Source organism: Bufo gargarizans, chromosome 11 (assembly GCF_014858855.1).
Source record: "Bufo gargarizans isolate SCDJY-AF-19 chromosome 11, ASM1485885v1, whole genome shotgun sequence".
NCBI classification, from domain to species: Eukaryota; Metazoa; Chordata; class Amphibia; order Anura; family Bufonidae; genus Bufo; species Bufo gargarizans.
In genome coordinates, this window is record NC_058090.1 from 90,130,483 (window position 1) to 90,142,362 (window position 11,880).

Genomic DNA, 11,880 nt, shown 5'->3' on the forward strand with positions numbered 1-11,880 from the left:
CTGTGTGACTGGCAGTAGCCATCTTTTATGGTGGAAGCTGGAAAAACGGATGTAGCTATTTGTGTCGACAGGCTTTAAATAGGTTTCGTTCTGGCTAGAGACGATGATGTCTAAAAGTTCTATTTCTGTTCTACTGAAGTTGGGGCTAAACGTGATGCCCCAATAGGTGCAATTTAGCGACTGGCTGAAGGTCTTGGCGGATGTTTAGTCTCCGTCCCTTATGATGAATATATTGTCGATGTATCTTTTAAAGTATACAATATGATCTTTATAGATGGGATGGTTGGCAATGTTTGTTCTTTCAAATTCCCCCATAAATAGATGGGGAATCGGGGATGGCGTCACTCTCGTCCCCATCGCGGTCCCTTTACATTGGTGGTATGTGAAGTAGTTGTTCTCGAGTATGAATCGTAGGCTATCCAACAGAAATTGTATTTGTGGGGGTTTGAGGTCCCTTTCTAAGACTGTTTTAATGCATCGAAGGCCTAGATCGTGTTGTATATTTGTATAAAGGGCTGTAACATTGTCACCGCCAGTTCTGTGAGAAGGTCTGGCAGACGTCCTTCTCTACCTCTCGCATGACGTTCTCTGTTTTGGTTTCACTTTGTCATCTCCTTTCCTTCTCCCAGCTGTCACCTATTTACACTAATTGTCTCCCTTTTATATTCCCTCCCATACTGCCTCACTTTGCGGTTTATACTACTTCCTGGATGATGTGTTCACTGCTGGAGGCTGCTGCTGCTGTTTGCTCAGATAAGTCTTTTAATGTATTGTGTTTCCTTGCTGGCTTGATTCTAGGTGACCCTGACTCCGTCTGTATTAAGTGCAGGGAGCCGGTGGTCGTGTCCCCTCACTATTATAGGGTTTTCAGATATCACACAGTCTTAGGTACGTGGGCATGCAATCGTCTATCATTGAGACCCTTGCATGGGCATAGCAGTCAGGGAGAGCTCTTAGGGTTTTATAGGGCTCACCTATATGCGCCTTAGTTTGGGATCAAGCCAGTCAGACGTTTATTCATAAGTTCCAGCTATCTGCAACATCATCCGTGACAAACATCCATAGTAAGGAATGCATATGTTTCCTGCCACTCAATTGTTTTGGCAGGAATCGTGAAGATAACCAGTTAGGTTTGTCACATAAGGTTGTAGGTGTAGATCAATATATTGTGACAGGCTGCTTGTTGCCCATTTGACATTGGTAAATGATGGGTCTACCCGGGGGGGGGTAGACCCTAAACTCTTATGAATTTTGAGAAGATGATAAAAGTAAGGGTTACATGGAGTTTTAGGTAACAGAAAGTTTTTATTTTATTTTTTATTTCTATATCCTTTTTCATGTGCGTCTTTGATTAGGGTGCGGAGATCTTTATTCATTTTTGGAAAGGGGACGTGATTTCTGTGTAGTAGTTGGTGTCACTGAGGATTTTCTGGGCTTCCATTTCACAATCTGTATAGTTTTGGATGACTGTCACGGAAGGTGTACAGAAAACTAGAAGACACAAAATGAAGATCCGACTGACTGGATCCAAAACTAAGGAACAAAAGGGAGAGCCCTGCATCAGACCTGTCTCTCTCCCTAACTGCTCAGCCTATGCGAAAATCTCAATGGTAGATGATCGCATATCCTCGTACCTCGACTGTATGACACCTGAACACCCTATAATAGTGAGGGGACACGACCACCGGCTCCCTACACTTGATACGGAGGGAGTCAGGGTCACCTGGGATCCAGCAAACAGGAAAACACAAATGAATGAACAAAACTTATCTGTAGAAGACTCAGTAGTAGCATCAGCATGCACACACTCCAGGAAGTAATATAAACCGCAAAGTGATGCAGTATGGGAAGGGATTTAAAGGGATGCAATCAGTGCAACTACATGACAGCTGAGAGAGGCCAACGAGATGAGAAAATGAAAGCAAAACAAAAGGAACCTCAAGGAGGAGGTTCTGAAGGACGTCTGTCAGAGCTTCTCAGATGTCTGGTGGTGACAATGACTACGTCTCCCCCTTGTCTGCTGGACGGATGATTATATCTTTATTATTTTTCAGGTTGTTGAGTGCTTTCTGTTCTGATTTGGTTAAATGACCTTTGTAGTTCTGTGTATTTGGTTAATTTACGGCTTTTTTCAGGTCTATAGAAATTAGATTAAAAAAATGTTGGAATACAATGACCTTGGCTAGGAGAGGGAAACATTTTTTGATTTGGGACGTACATCGGTAGGTGTAGAGAGATGTAGAAAGATAATAGACAGGCACTCTACATCTCTAGGTGTAGAGAGCTCTACATTTATAGTCGGCGAAGTCCCATGGTCTGGGGTATCTAGGTCTCGATTTCGAAGTGACTTTTTATTGTAAGGTTTCGTCAAAATTTCTGGATGTCAACAAATAGCTCAAAAGGATTTACTCTGTTGTGAGGACAAACTTTTTTGTAGTAGGTTATTTTCCTGGTTGTTTAGTTGGTGTGTAGAGAGGTTAAATTTTTTTATGGTTTTGTCCGTGCTACAGTTGTCATGTCTTTGTTCTTTCTGTGGTAAACGGCCATTTCTATTTTTTTTGTTTTTTCAAAATAATTTTCCTTTTTTCTGTTCCCCCTCTCTTTCCCCTTGCTCTAGTTTTCTTTTTAGTGGTGTTTAGTTCACGCATCACTTGTACGTTGAGTGAAAATCGCAGCATGATCTTTTTCACGCAACGCAGGCCCCATAGAAGTGAACGGGGCTGCGTGAAAATCGCTAGCAAGTGCTGATGCGGGGCGATTGTTACGCACGGTTGCTAGGAGACGATCGGGATGTGGACCCAATCATTATTATTTTCCCTTATAACATGGTTATAAGGTAAAATAATAGCATTCTTAATACAGGAATGCATAGTACAATAGCGCTGGAGGGGTTAAAAAATAATAATTTAACTCACCTTAATCCACTTGTTCGAACAGCCCGGCATCTCTTCTCTGTCTTCTTCTTTGAGGAAAAGGACCTGTGGTGACGTCATTGCGCTCATCACATGGTCCGTCACATGATCCATCACCATGATGATGGATCATGTGATGAGCGCAGTGACGTCACCACAGGTCCTTTTCGTCCTGGGCATCAAAGAAGAAGAAAGAAGAGAAGTTGGGCTGCGCGAACAAGTGGATTAAGGTGAGTTAAAAATTGTTTTATTTATTTTTTAACCCCTCCAGCGCTATTATACTATGCACTCTGTATTCAGAATGCTATTATTTTCCCTTATAACCATGTTATAAGGGAAAATAATAAAATCTACACAACACCTAACCCAAACCCGAAAATTCTGTAAAGAAGTTCGGGTTTGTGTACCAAACATGCCGATTTTTCTCACGCGCGTGCGAATAAAAATTAAAAATTTAAAAAAAAAAAAAATCGCATATTTTCCCGCAACGCACCCGCATGTTATCTGGCCCAAATCTGTGACGCCCGTGTGAAAGAGGCCTAATGGAATCCTCCATTTTCTCTTTCAGGCTATGTCTTGCCTTGTATTCCAGGTATTTTGCTTTTATTGCCTGGAATCTTTCCTCTGTAGTGGGATTTTTCCAGTTTATGTTGGGGTTAGGGGTTTGTGTTGTCAGGGAGGGGTTTTTGGGTAGTGAAGGGGGGGGGTTGGGTTTGGGAGACGGTCGCTGTCTTTTGAGGACTTGGAGTTGTTGTAACAGGGGTTGGTAAGGAGAACATTTTCGCTTTTGTTCTGTTTCAGGGGACCCGTGTTTTTTTTTTTTTTTTGGGTGACGGCATGGTCCCTGTTCTTTGTCCTTCCTATCACTTTGTAGTTTATTTGATTTGTTAGCAATAATTTCTTGTTCGTTTTGGTAGATTCTGTTTGTGATTGATGTTCGCAAAGTGTTTGGTGAATTGTCGTAAGGCTTTTATATCACTTTCTATTGTATTTGTCGGTGAGGGACTTTCTTTTATTCATGATAAGACCCGCGGCACACTGATCTAAATAATATGTACGCAAAATGCAAAGACTGGATCGTCTCTTAGGTATGTGGGCACCTTTAGTCAGAAGCACATAATTCTCAGAACCTCCAACCCTTAACCTGACGCGCTTTCGTCATAAGCTCAGTCTATTTTACGCCCTGCATTCCTTCGTTCTACATTATTCAGATTCCTGTCCCAAAGGTTACATGCATGTTGTACTCTCCTGTCCATAGTCATAACCCATGTATGCAAGATCTGACTACACGCATTTCAGGATCTCCAGGTCTTTAAGGAACCTTTACCTTCAGCCATGACTTACAGGTTTCCAGTCCCTAGAGTGGTAGGCCCACCATAACCCATCATCTAGGTGAGGAGTATCTGATCAGTCAATGCCTGACTGCTCGGAGTGCTGATCAACTCTCCTGGTGAGAAATTAACATGGAGGAACAACCCCTTTAAGTATTTGGCCATTAGGGACTCACGTTTTGGACCCTCCTGTGCCTCCTCACTGCCTATAACTATTTGAGAGCTTCTAGTCCTAAGCCATAGCCCCATCATGTACACAACTTATGCTCTACAGATTAAAACGCGTGAGCCACTTCTGGCCTGTTGTATTCCAGAACACTTTATGTGGATTGACTCCTCAAACCTTGGTGATGTTGTGGACCCTTCTGTGCCTATTCACTGCCTATATCCACTTCAAAGGTCACATGGACTTTTCCTGTCCATAGTCAAAAGCCATGTACTATAAGATTTGGCTACACATGTTTTGGGATCTCTAGATCTTTAAGGACCTTCCACTTTAAGCTATGACTTACAGGTTTTAACTTTCCATGTTTTTCCATCTTTAAAGGGGTAGAAGGCCCACCATACCCCATCAATAGGTGAGGGGTATCTGAACAGTGATTGCCTAACTGCTTGAACCCACCATTGATAATCAGCTAGAGGGACAACCCCTTTAAGAAATCATTGGCACCTTCCCGTATTTGCCCACTGGTGACACTCATTTTGGAACCTCCTGTGCCTACCCACTCCCTATACCCATTTCAGATCTTCTAGCCCCATTCCTATGATGTACCAGAGCTTATGCCCTATGGATTAAAACGTGTGACAGTCCACTTATCTCCTGTTGTATTCCACTTACTGCGGATCCACTTCTGAATCCTTCATGACAACTCAGAACCTTAAGAAGCCAAGGCAGAGGATGTAATAAACCCAAAATTTATTCACATTGTAAGAACTTAAAGCACGGTGGGATCAGATGAAGATCCCTCCGGACCAGGAGCTTCTCTGGTTGCTGCTGAAATCAGCAGTATTGCACTTCGGGGAGAGGTGGGTAAACCGGAGCAGCTTAAGGTTCATGTAGTCCATCCTATGAACCTACAAGAGTCTAAGGCAGTGGATCCTCCTGGTTGGAGATCACCGGTAGACTTCTTCTGTTCCATTGGCTCAGGAGACCCCGTTGTGCGGTGGAATGCTTCTTCCAGACAGAAATAAATAAAAGCGAGGTTGTGTTAGTTGATCAAAAGTGGTGAGCGACCACACGCTGTAGTATAGAGCGGGCTCCTTGGAAGCCCTTTTAAGTTCTGGCCTTCAAAATCGCTCACTTGTCCTAAAGTGCTATGAAGGGTTAAACAGGTCCAACAAGAAGGCCTGTTTACAGGTGACCTACAGACCACCCCAGACCTTTTATTGTGCACCTTGAAGACGTAGCACCATGAGGGCAGTGGACTCTGGTTGATTGGAGAAGCCAGGCCTAAAGCCTTTGATCTCCAGGAGAAGACTGGAGGAGATGCGCCTACAGGAGACAACGTTTCAGAAAGTGGCTTTCACGGCCACCACCATCTCAGGACTGTCTTCACATGGAGTTCTAGGACTGATCCCTGGCAGAAAACTAGCAGGTTTGGCATTGCATTGGATGATGGTAAGACTCATTTCGGTCTTCCTCGTAGGCTTCTTTTCTGCCTTGATGTTTGTGGTCTTCATGAGGGTCATAGTTGGACAAGGTCACCTCCTCTGTGTCTTCTGGGAGAGATGGCCGAGGTAGGGATGGAAATAATTCTTGTAGCTGGTTGAGGTTTTCTACAGGAAGCCAGCCGGGATCGGGGAACTTCACCTGAAACATAAAACGGGTCAGTATCTAAGCGGGGTGACGCCCAATGGAACCACCATCATGAACTTTCTGTGAACCATCAGCTTTCTCAGACTAAATGACTCAATCTACCTTGCGTTTAATTTCCTTGAAATTTCTGAAACCGCTTGCTGTCAGTGAACAGAAAATGACATGGCTTAAAAAACAAAACTGACTTAATGCTTCTCACAGCTGAGGGTCTGCTACAATCGCAGTATACTGGGAGCTCATCGGTCACATTGTGGCAAACCATCATAACATGGAGGGAGATTTGTGCCATTCACACCCCGATTGGATGCAATTGTGACAAACCCTCAGGCGGGAGAAGCATCTGTATGAAGTAACACAGGCATGTGCAGTTCTACTGCATGGTTCACTACCTGACTGTGTAACTACACCCTTAGACCCAAGGCTTTTTAAAACCAAAGATTAAAGCAATGAAAGTTTCTATTCTCTGACAGCAAGAAAGGATGGGGAGGAATGGAAGGAAAGGCAGAATAGAAAGTCCTGAAAAGTGTTAGAGGGGTTGTCCGGCTTCAGACCAGAACATAGGAAGCAGACTCACCTGCACGCAGGACAAGCGCTGCTCTGTTCAAGGGTCCTGTGACTGCTGCAGCCAATCACAGGCCTCGGTGGTCACATGTCACCATCTAAGATGTTCCGTTCAATCTCATCTGACCACTGAGACCTGCAGTGGTCACAGGACCCTTGAGCCCTTGGCACAGGCAAGTCTGCTTTCTATGTTCAGCTCTGAACGATGGAGGTCGTCTGCTCCAAACCACCTTTAACGGGAGTGGCCCCATTATGGACAGGTGGTAAAGGCCCGATCGATTGGACCCCAACCCATCATGAGAAGAGGGGTCCCAGAATTCCCAACCGAATGGAGTGATGGTCACGCCTGGTAGACACACAGAGATGAATGTCTACCACGCTACTCGTGGCCACCCCATTAAAGGTGACTGTAGCAGGTAGTTCATAGCGGCACATCTACCTTAAAGTGGATGATGAGATTCCCCTTCTCGAACGGGGCTCGATACACGGGCATTCCTTCTTTAGGAATACACCTGATGTCCCCAGGCCGGATCACTTTACCTACAAGAACAAGAGCAAGGACCTTACTTAAAGAAACAAAACACTTTATTATCCACAGGTATTGTGGATCCATCCAGTGCGTCTCATGAGGAATAGTGCTCCTTTAAGAAGAGTCACCCACCACCCATATACCCTACCCGGCTGAGACGTGACCAGGATTGTCCTTCCATCCAGAGTCTGGACCTTCTGCCTGCAGGCACACAGGGCGTCTGCCAACCCGATCTCCATGCTCATTATCAGATCGTCACCATTCCTCTGGAAAAGCGGGTGCTCCTTCTGCACCAGGGCGATGATGACGTCTCCGGGGTGAAGGCCTGGCGACTGGTCTCCCTCCCCTTGAAAGATCAGCTTATGTCTGGTCTTCATACCTGAAGAGAACCAGATCAGGTTGAGACATCTATGCTATGGACCCAGGTGGCGGATTACATAAGAAGACAACTCCAAAAAATGACCACTGTCGGTAAAAGGTGTTGCTTGGGAACCGCTTTCCCCAACAAGCTGATGGTTCACTGACAGCAAGCACTTACCTTTGTCTATGTGCACGGTTAAGATCTTCTTCTCCCTGATCACCTTCCTGCCACTGCAAACGCGGCAGCGATCTCGCGACTGGATGTTCTCGCCTTTCCCGTGGCACTCGGAGCACGTTTTCTGCAGGGAGTGCACAAGCCCGGGCATTTGCGCCAGGATGTGTCTTTCTATGCCGCTCCCGCCACACTTGGAGCACTGAATCGCTGCCCCGTGCCGGGCCCCGCAGCCTGTGAAGCAGAATGGCATATAAAGAGTTAATACAACGGATGGTCATGAAATGGTTAAAAAAAAACACCACTAAACTAGCCTATACTCCCCGACGCTGACCTATGACCCACCCCAAACAGGCACGGGAGGAGCTGGAACGGCAGCAGCAACCAATTTAGACTGCAGGGGGTGCGATCTGTATAATCGCTGAGATGCAGCAATCACTACTGACTGCAGCATCTGAGGGTTTAAACAACCAGGACTGGAGGATGTTCTCCAAATCTGGTCATCAGGGCCCGAGTCAGCTGACGTACATGGGCGCCATTTTGCTTGTGGTGGTTGGCAGCTTGCATACTTTTTCCAATTTTACCAACTAAAACGTTGGTATCTAATTCCTACCCCGGGACCACCCACTTTTGGGTGGGGTTTAAGTTAACCCAGCCCATTTTTGGCCCGAGACAGCCCAAATTTTACAGGAACTTCTCTAAAAATCAGGGACAGTCCTGCCACATTTGGGACAGTTGGCAACTCTGAGATTGGGATACTACAACTCTCAGGAGGAATTGGGACAACATGAATCCCAACTCACAGTCGGCCATGATAGCTGGCGGCTGAGAGTTGTAGTCATCTACATCCAGCCGCCATCTTGGCACGTCACGCGCTCACCTTTACACTTTGGGCAGACAACGTTCTTCTGGAGGGACAGCTTCCGCGTGGCCCCGTTGTACAGATCCTCCAAGGAGACCGGGAGATGGTGGGTGACCGTCTTCCCTGAGAACGGAGGAGAGAAGGTGGAGGTGACCCCTATGCTACACACACTTTAATTCGCCATTTCCAAGATCTCTGCTTGCAGTCAGTGAATGAGAACTTGACGCCATCACCCTCCCGCAGATTCGCGCTGTCCCTCTCTTTACCTTTCCTGTCCCCCCGGGGTTGACTTCTGGAGCCGCCAAAGAAGACGCTGAATATGTCCATGGGGGAGCCATGATGTTCCCTCCCACCACCGTCTCTCAGCGCCGACTCCCCCCCGCGGTCGTACAGGTCTCTCTGGCGGGAATCTGACAGAATCTCGTAGGCTTTGGATATCTGTTTGAACTGTGGAAAGAATAAAGGAAGAGCGGCGTTTACTGCCTCATCCTCTAGACACATCCAAAACTGCACCGAAAATTCTGCAGGGTCCCTACTGGAAGTGGACAGGACTGAGCCGACGGTCACACACATTAGATGAGTGCTCCATTTTCAACTGCCGTGTAATGTGTATGGGGTGTCCCGACTCGGACGGAGTTAATCGAGGGATGACAATCAAGGAGGTGGATTTGGGGCGAGTCTGGCAGCGGCTTTCTCCCCTCCCAGGTTCCTCCATTTTGAAACTCCGGCCTACTTTCTCAAAATCAAGCCTGTCTAAGTTGCCGATAGCAACCAATCAGAGCTCAGCTTTCATTGTGTTTCGTGCTTTGAAAAGATGTAAGCTGCGCTCTGATTGGTTGCTATGGGCAACACAGCCAGTTCAGAGAGACAGGGCCGAGCTTTTACAAATATGACGCCAACGGAGCTACACACGTGGCGCCTTCTCACCTTTTCGCCGGCATTGGGGTTCTTGTCCGGGTGATACTTCAACGCCAGGCGCCGGAACGCCCGCTTTATCTCATCGGAGGAAGCGGCGGGAGGGACCCCCAGAATGTCATAATACGCCGTTTCCTTCACCATGTTCTGGGAAACACATCATAAAGTGTCAGAAGCACATGCAGCGCTGTCTGTACATAGCCCCCAAAATGCAACACCGCCATCTGGTAATTCGGAAACTCAGATAGCAGTCCGCCACTCCAAAAACTAGTCGTTATTCCGGGATTAACCCCATAAGGACCAAGCACAAAGATTTCCATCCTCCCCCACAGAACAGCTAAGAATGGGACAGGACCTATCTTTTTTGTGGACGTACGGACGTGGATTGGATGCGGTGCGCGGCCCCATTGAAATAAATCGGATTGGACACGGACCAAAAAATACAGTAGTGCGCATGAGGTCTTAAAGGAATCCCTTAATGGTTTATAAAATACGTTAAAAAAAATATATATATATATTATTTGTGAGGTGGGAATGAAAAAAAATAAAAAAAAAAGAAAAAAGAAATTCAGCCACAGTTTTTTTTTTTTTTTTTTACGGCATACAACATACGGTAACTTTATTCAGTGGGTCAGTACGATTCCCGCGATACCAAATGTGTACGGTTTTTGTTGCACTTTACTGCTTTAAAAAATTCAAACCTTTTAAAAAAAAATATATAAAAAAATTGGCACTATATTCTGACTCCCATAACTTTTTGAAAAAATAAAATCTCTACCGATAGAGCGGCGTGAGTTAATTTTTTTTACTATGTGATATATTTTTTTATTTTAATCAATGGGAAAAGTTCAATCGAAAATGAATGGGTCCGTACCTGTTCCGCAAAATTGCGGAACAGATGCAGACCCATTTTGCGGACATGTGAATGGACCCTAAATGGGAATATTTTTTTTTTTCAAATTTTTTTTTAACAACTTTATTATTCACGTTTTTTTTTTTTTTTGACCCCTTTCTTCAGTGGCTTGTACACTACAACTCCCACAATGCCCTGCAGCTCGCTGGATCTCTCCGTGACCAGGCTCTAGAACAGACGCTCACCGATCAGCAAACGCTGCGGGCACAAGGACGCAGCGGCCGCTGGAAGGTCACCGCCCACACCGCTACCGTTTTTTTTCTACTGTAATGAATTTAAAGGGACCCCCACACCATTAATAAGTCAGGGATGTGCTGGGGCAATGCATGGTAACTAGCTCCACCTGGTGGTCTAACAGGATGCTGACCTAGCTGGGCAATGCTTAAAGGGATATTTCCATTTTGGTCCCACCTCTCTGACTCTAGAACAGGGACCCCGTAGAAGTCATCGCAGGGGGCCGTGGGTGGGGTTCCCCTTAAAGATCAGTGCGATATTGCTTCCTGTTATCAGACTGAGCAGAGAATATAGTAGTGCCACAGGTGTGACCGCTCCGGCACTGCTATATGCAGCCACTTTGAAATGCACCGTCCCTTTAAGTCACTTCCATTCTCTTAAAGGAGCCTCTCTGCAGACTTTTGCTTCTCGGACCTTGAAGACGTTGGCAGAGACCCCCCGCGGCCATCAGAACTCTCTCATAGACTTTGCATTTCAATTCCTCATTCCTTGTAAGAGCTCTGCTTGCTGTCAGTGAATGCAAGGCTAAAAACCAGCTGAGGGTTTGTCGCCGTCGCATCCAGAAGGGAGCAAAGCTTGCTGGGAGTTGTAGTCTCAGAACCACTGTAATGAGAAGAGGAGAGAGAAGTCTAGAGGGAAACACTACAACTCCCAGCATGCTCCGACGCATCCGCTGACACTTCTCCCAGCTGCTGGATTTGCGACAATGTATTCACGCTTTCCGGGTCATCCCGTTCACTGACAGCATGCAGAGATTGAGACATTAAAAGTATTTCAGAAAGCCGCAGAACCATTGTACAATTCTGCGCGTTTACTGGCAGTCCTATGTAAAGGCACGGGGGATGGGCCGGATAACAAACTCAGCTCTGCTACATCTGCACACACACTAATCCTCTCCGCAATAAGGTAATTCCAGATGTGAGCCCAAGAGCTGGCACTCTACACAAGCACACAGATGGAGCCAGGACAAGCTGCAGTCATAGTCCAGTGTCCTCACATAGAGTGCTAGCTCTTGGGTCCACGCAGCCGGAGAGCCGGCACTGTACGGACACATGACATAATGCACCGATATAAGGAGTTTGGGGGGCTCTGTCTTACCTGCACCCCCAGCCGAGTCCCCCGATACCGCCCGTACACGTCACTCCAAAACACCCCGCACTGTACCTTTAATTCTCCTCCGAACTCTCTGGAAGCACGGCCACGCCTCCTGCGCGTTCGCAAGCCCCGCCTTCTCTCCTAATAATTACTAAACCACGTCCTTCCACAACCAAGCCG

At 46.3% G+C, this 11,880-nt stretch overlaps 1 protein-coding gene across 3 annotated transcripts; it reads right to left on the reverse strand.

Moving 5' to 3' along the window:
- Positions 1 to 5,142: 5,142 nt before the first annotated feature.
- On the reverse strand, positions 5,143 to 11,880 carry LOC122921668 (dnaJ homolog subfamily A member 1-like). Of its 3 annotated transcripts, none has more exons than XM_044271823.1 (8): positions 11,770 to 11,880; positions 9,471 to 9,605; positions 8,810 to 8,990; positions 8,562 to 8,666; positions 7,688 to 7,915; positions 7,298 to 7,528; positions 7,060 to 7,160; positions 5,143 to 6,053 (listed from the first exon to the last, which is right to left on the reverse strand). In XM_044271823.1, the coding sequence occupies exons 2-8, from the start codon at positions 9,600 to 9,602 to the stop codon at positions 5,832 to 5,834; spliced, it is 1,200 nt and encodes a 399-aa protein (XP_044127758.1). In that variant the 5' UTR covers positions 9,603 to 9,605; positions 11,770 to 11,880; the 3' UTR covers positions 5,143 to 5,831. The 3 variants fall into 3 exon arrangements, with proteins under 3 accessions (XP_044127758.1, XP_044127757.1, XP_044127756.1); XM_044271822.1 differs by having other exon boundaries at positions 11,704 to 11,792; XM_044271821.1 differs by lacking the exon at positions 11,770 to 11,880 and adding an exon at positions 11,020 to 11,694.

Bases quoted from the DNA above. Each gene is read 5' to 3' on its own strand.
- LOC122921668 (XM_044271823.1), bottom strand. From the start codon at position 9,602: ATGGTGAAGGAAACGGCGTATTATGACATTCTGGGGGTCCCTCCCGCC. The intron at 8,991-9,470 runs GTGAGAAGGCGC...TTCTTTCCACAG, and splicing joins ACCCCAATGCCGGCGAAAAG to TTCAAACAGATATCCAAAGC. The intron at 7,529-7,687 runs GTAAGTGCTTGC...GGTTCTCTTCAG, and splicing joins AACCGTGCACATAGACAAAG to GTATGAAGACCAGACATAAG.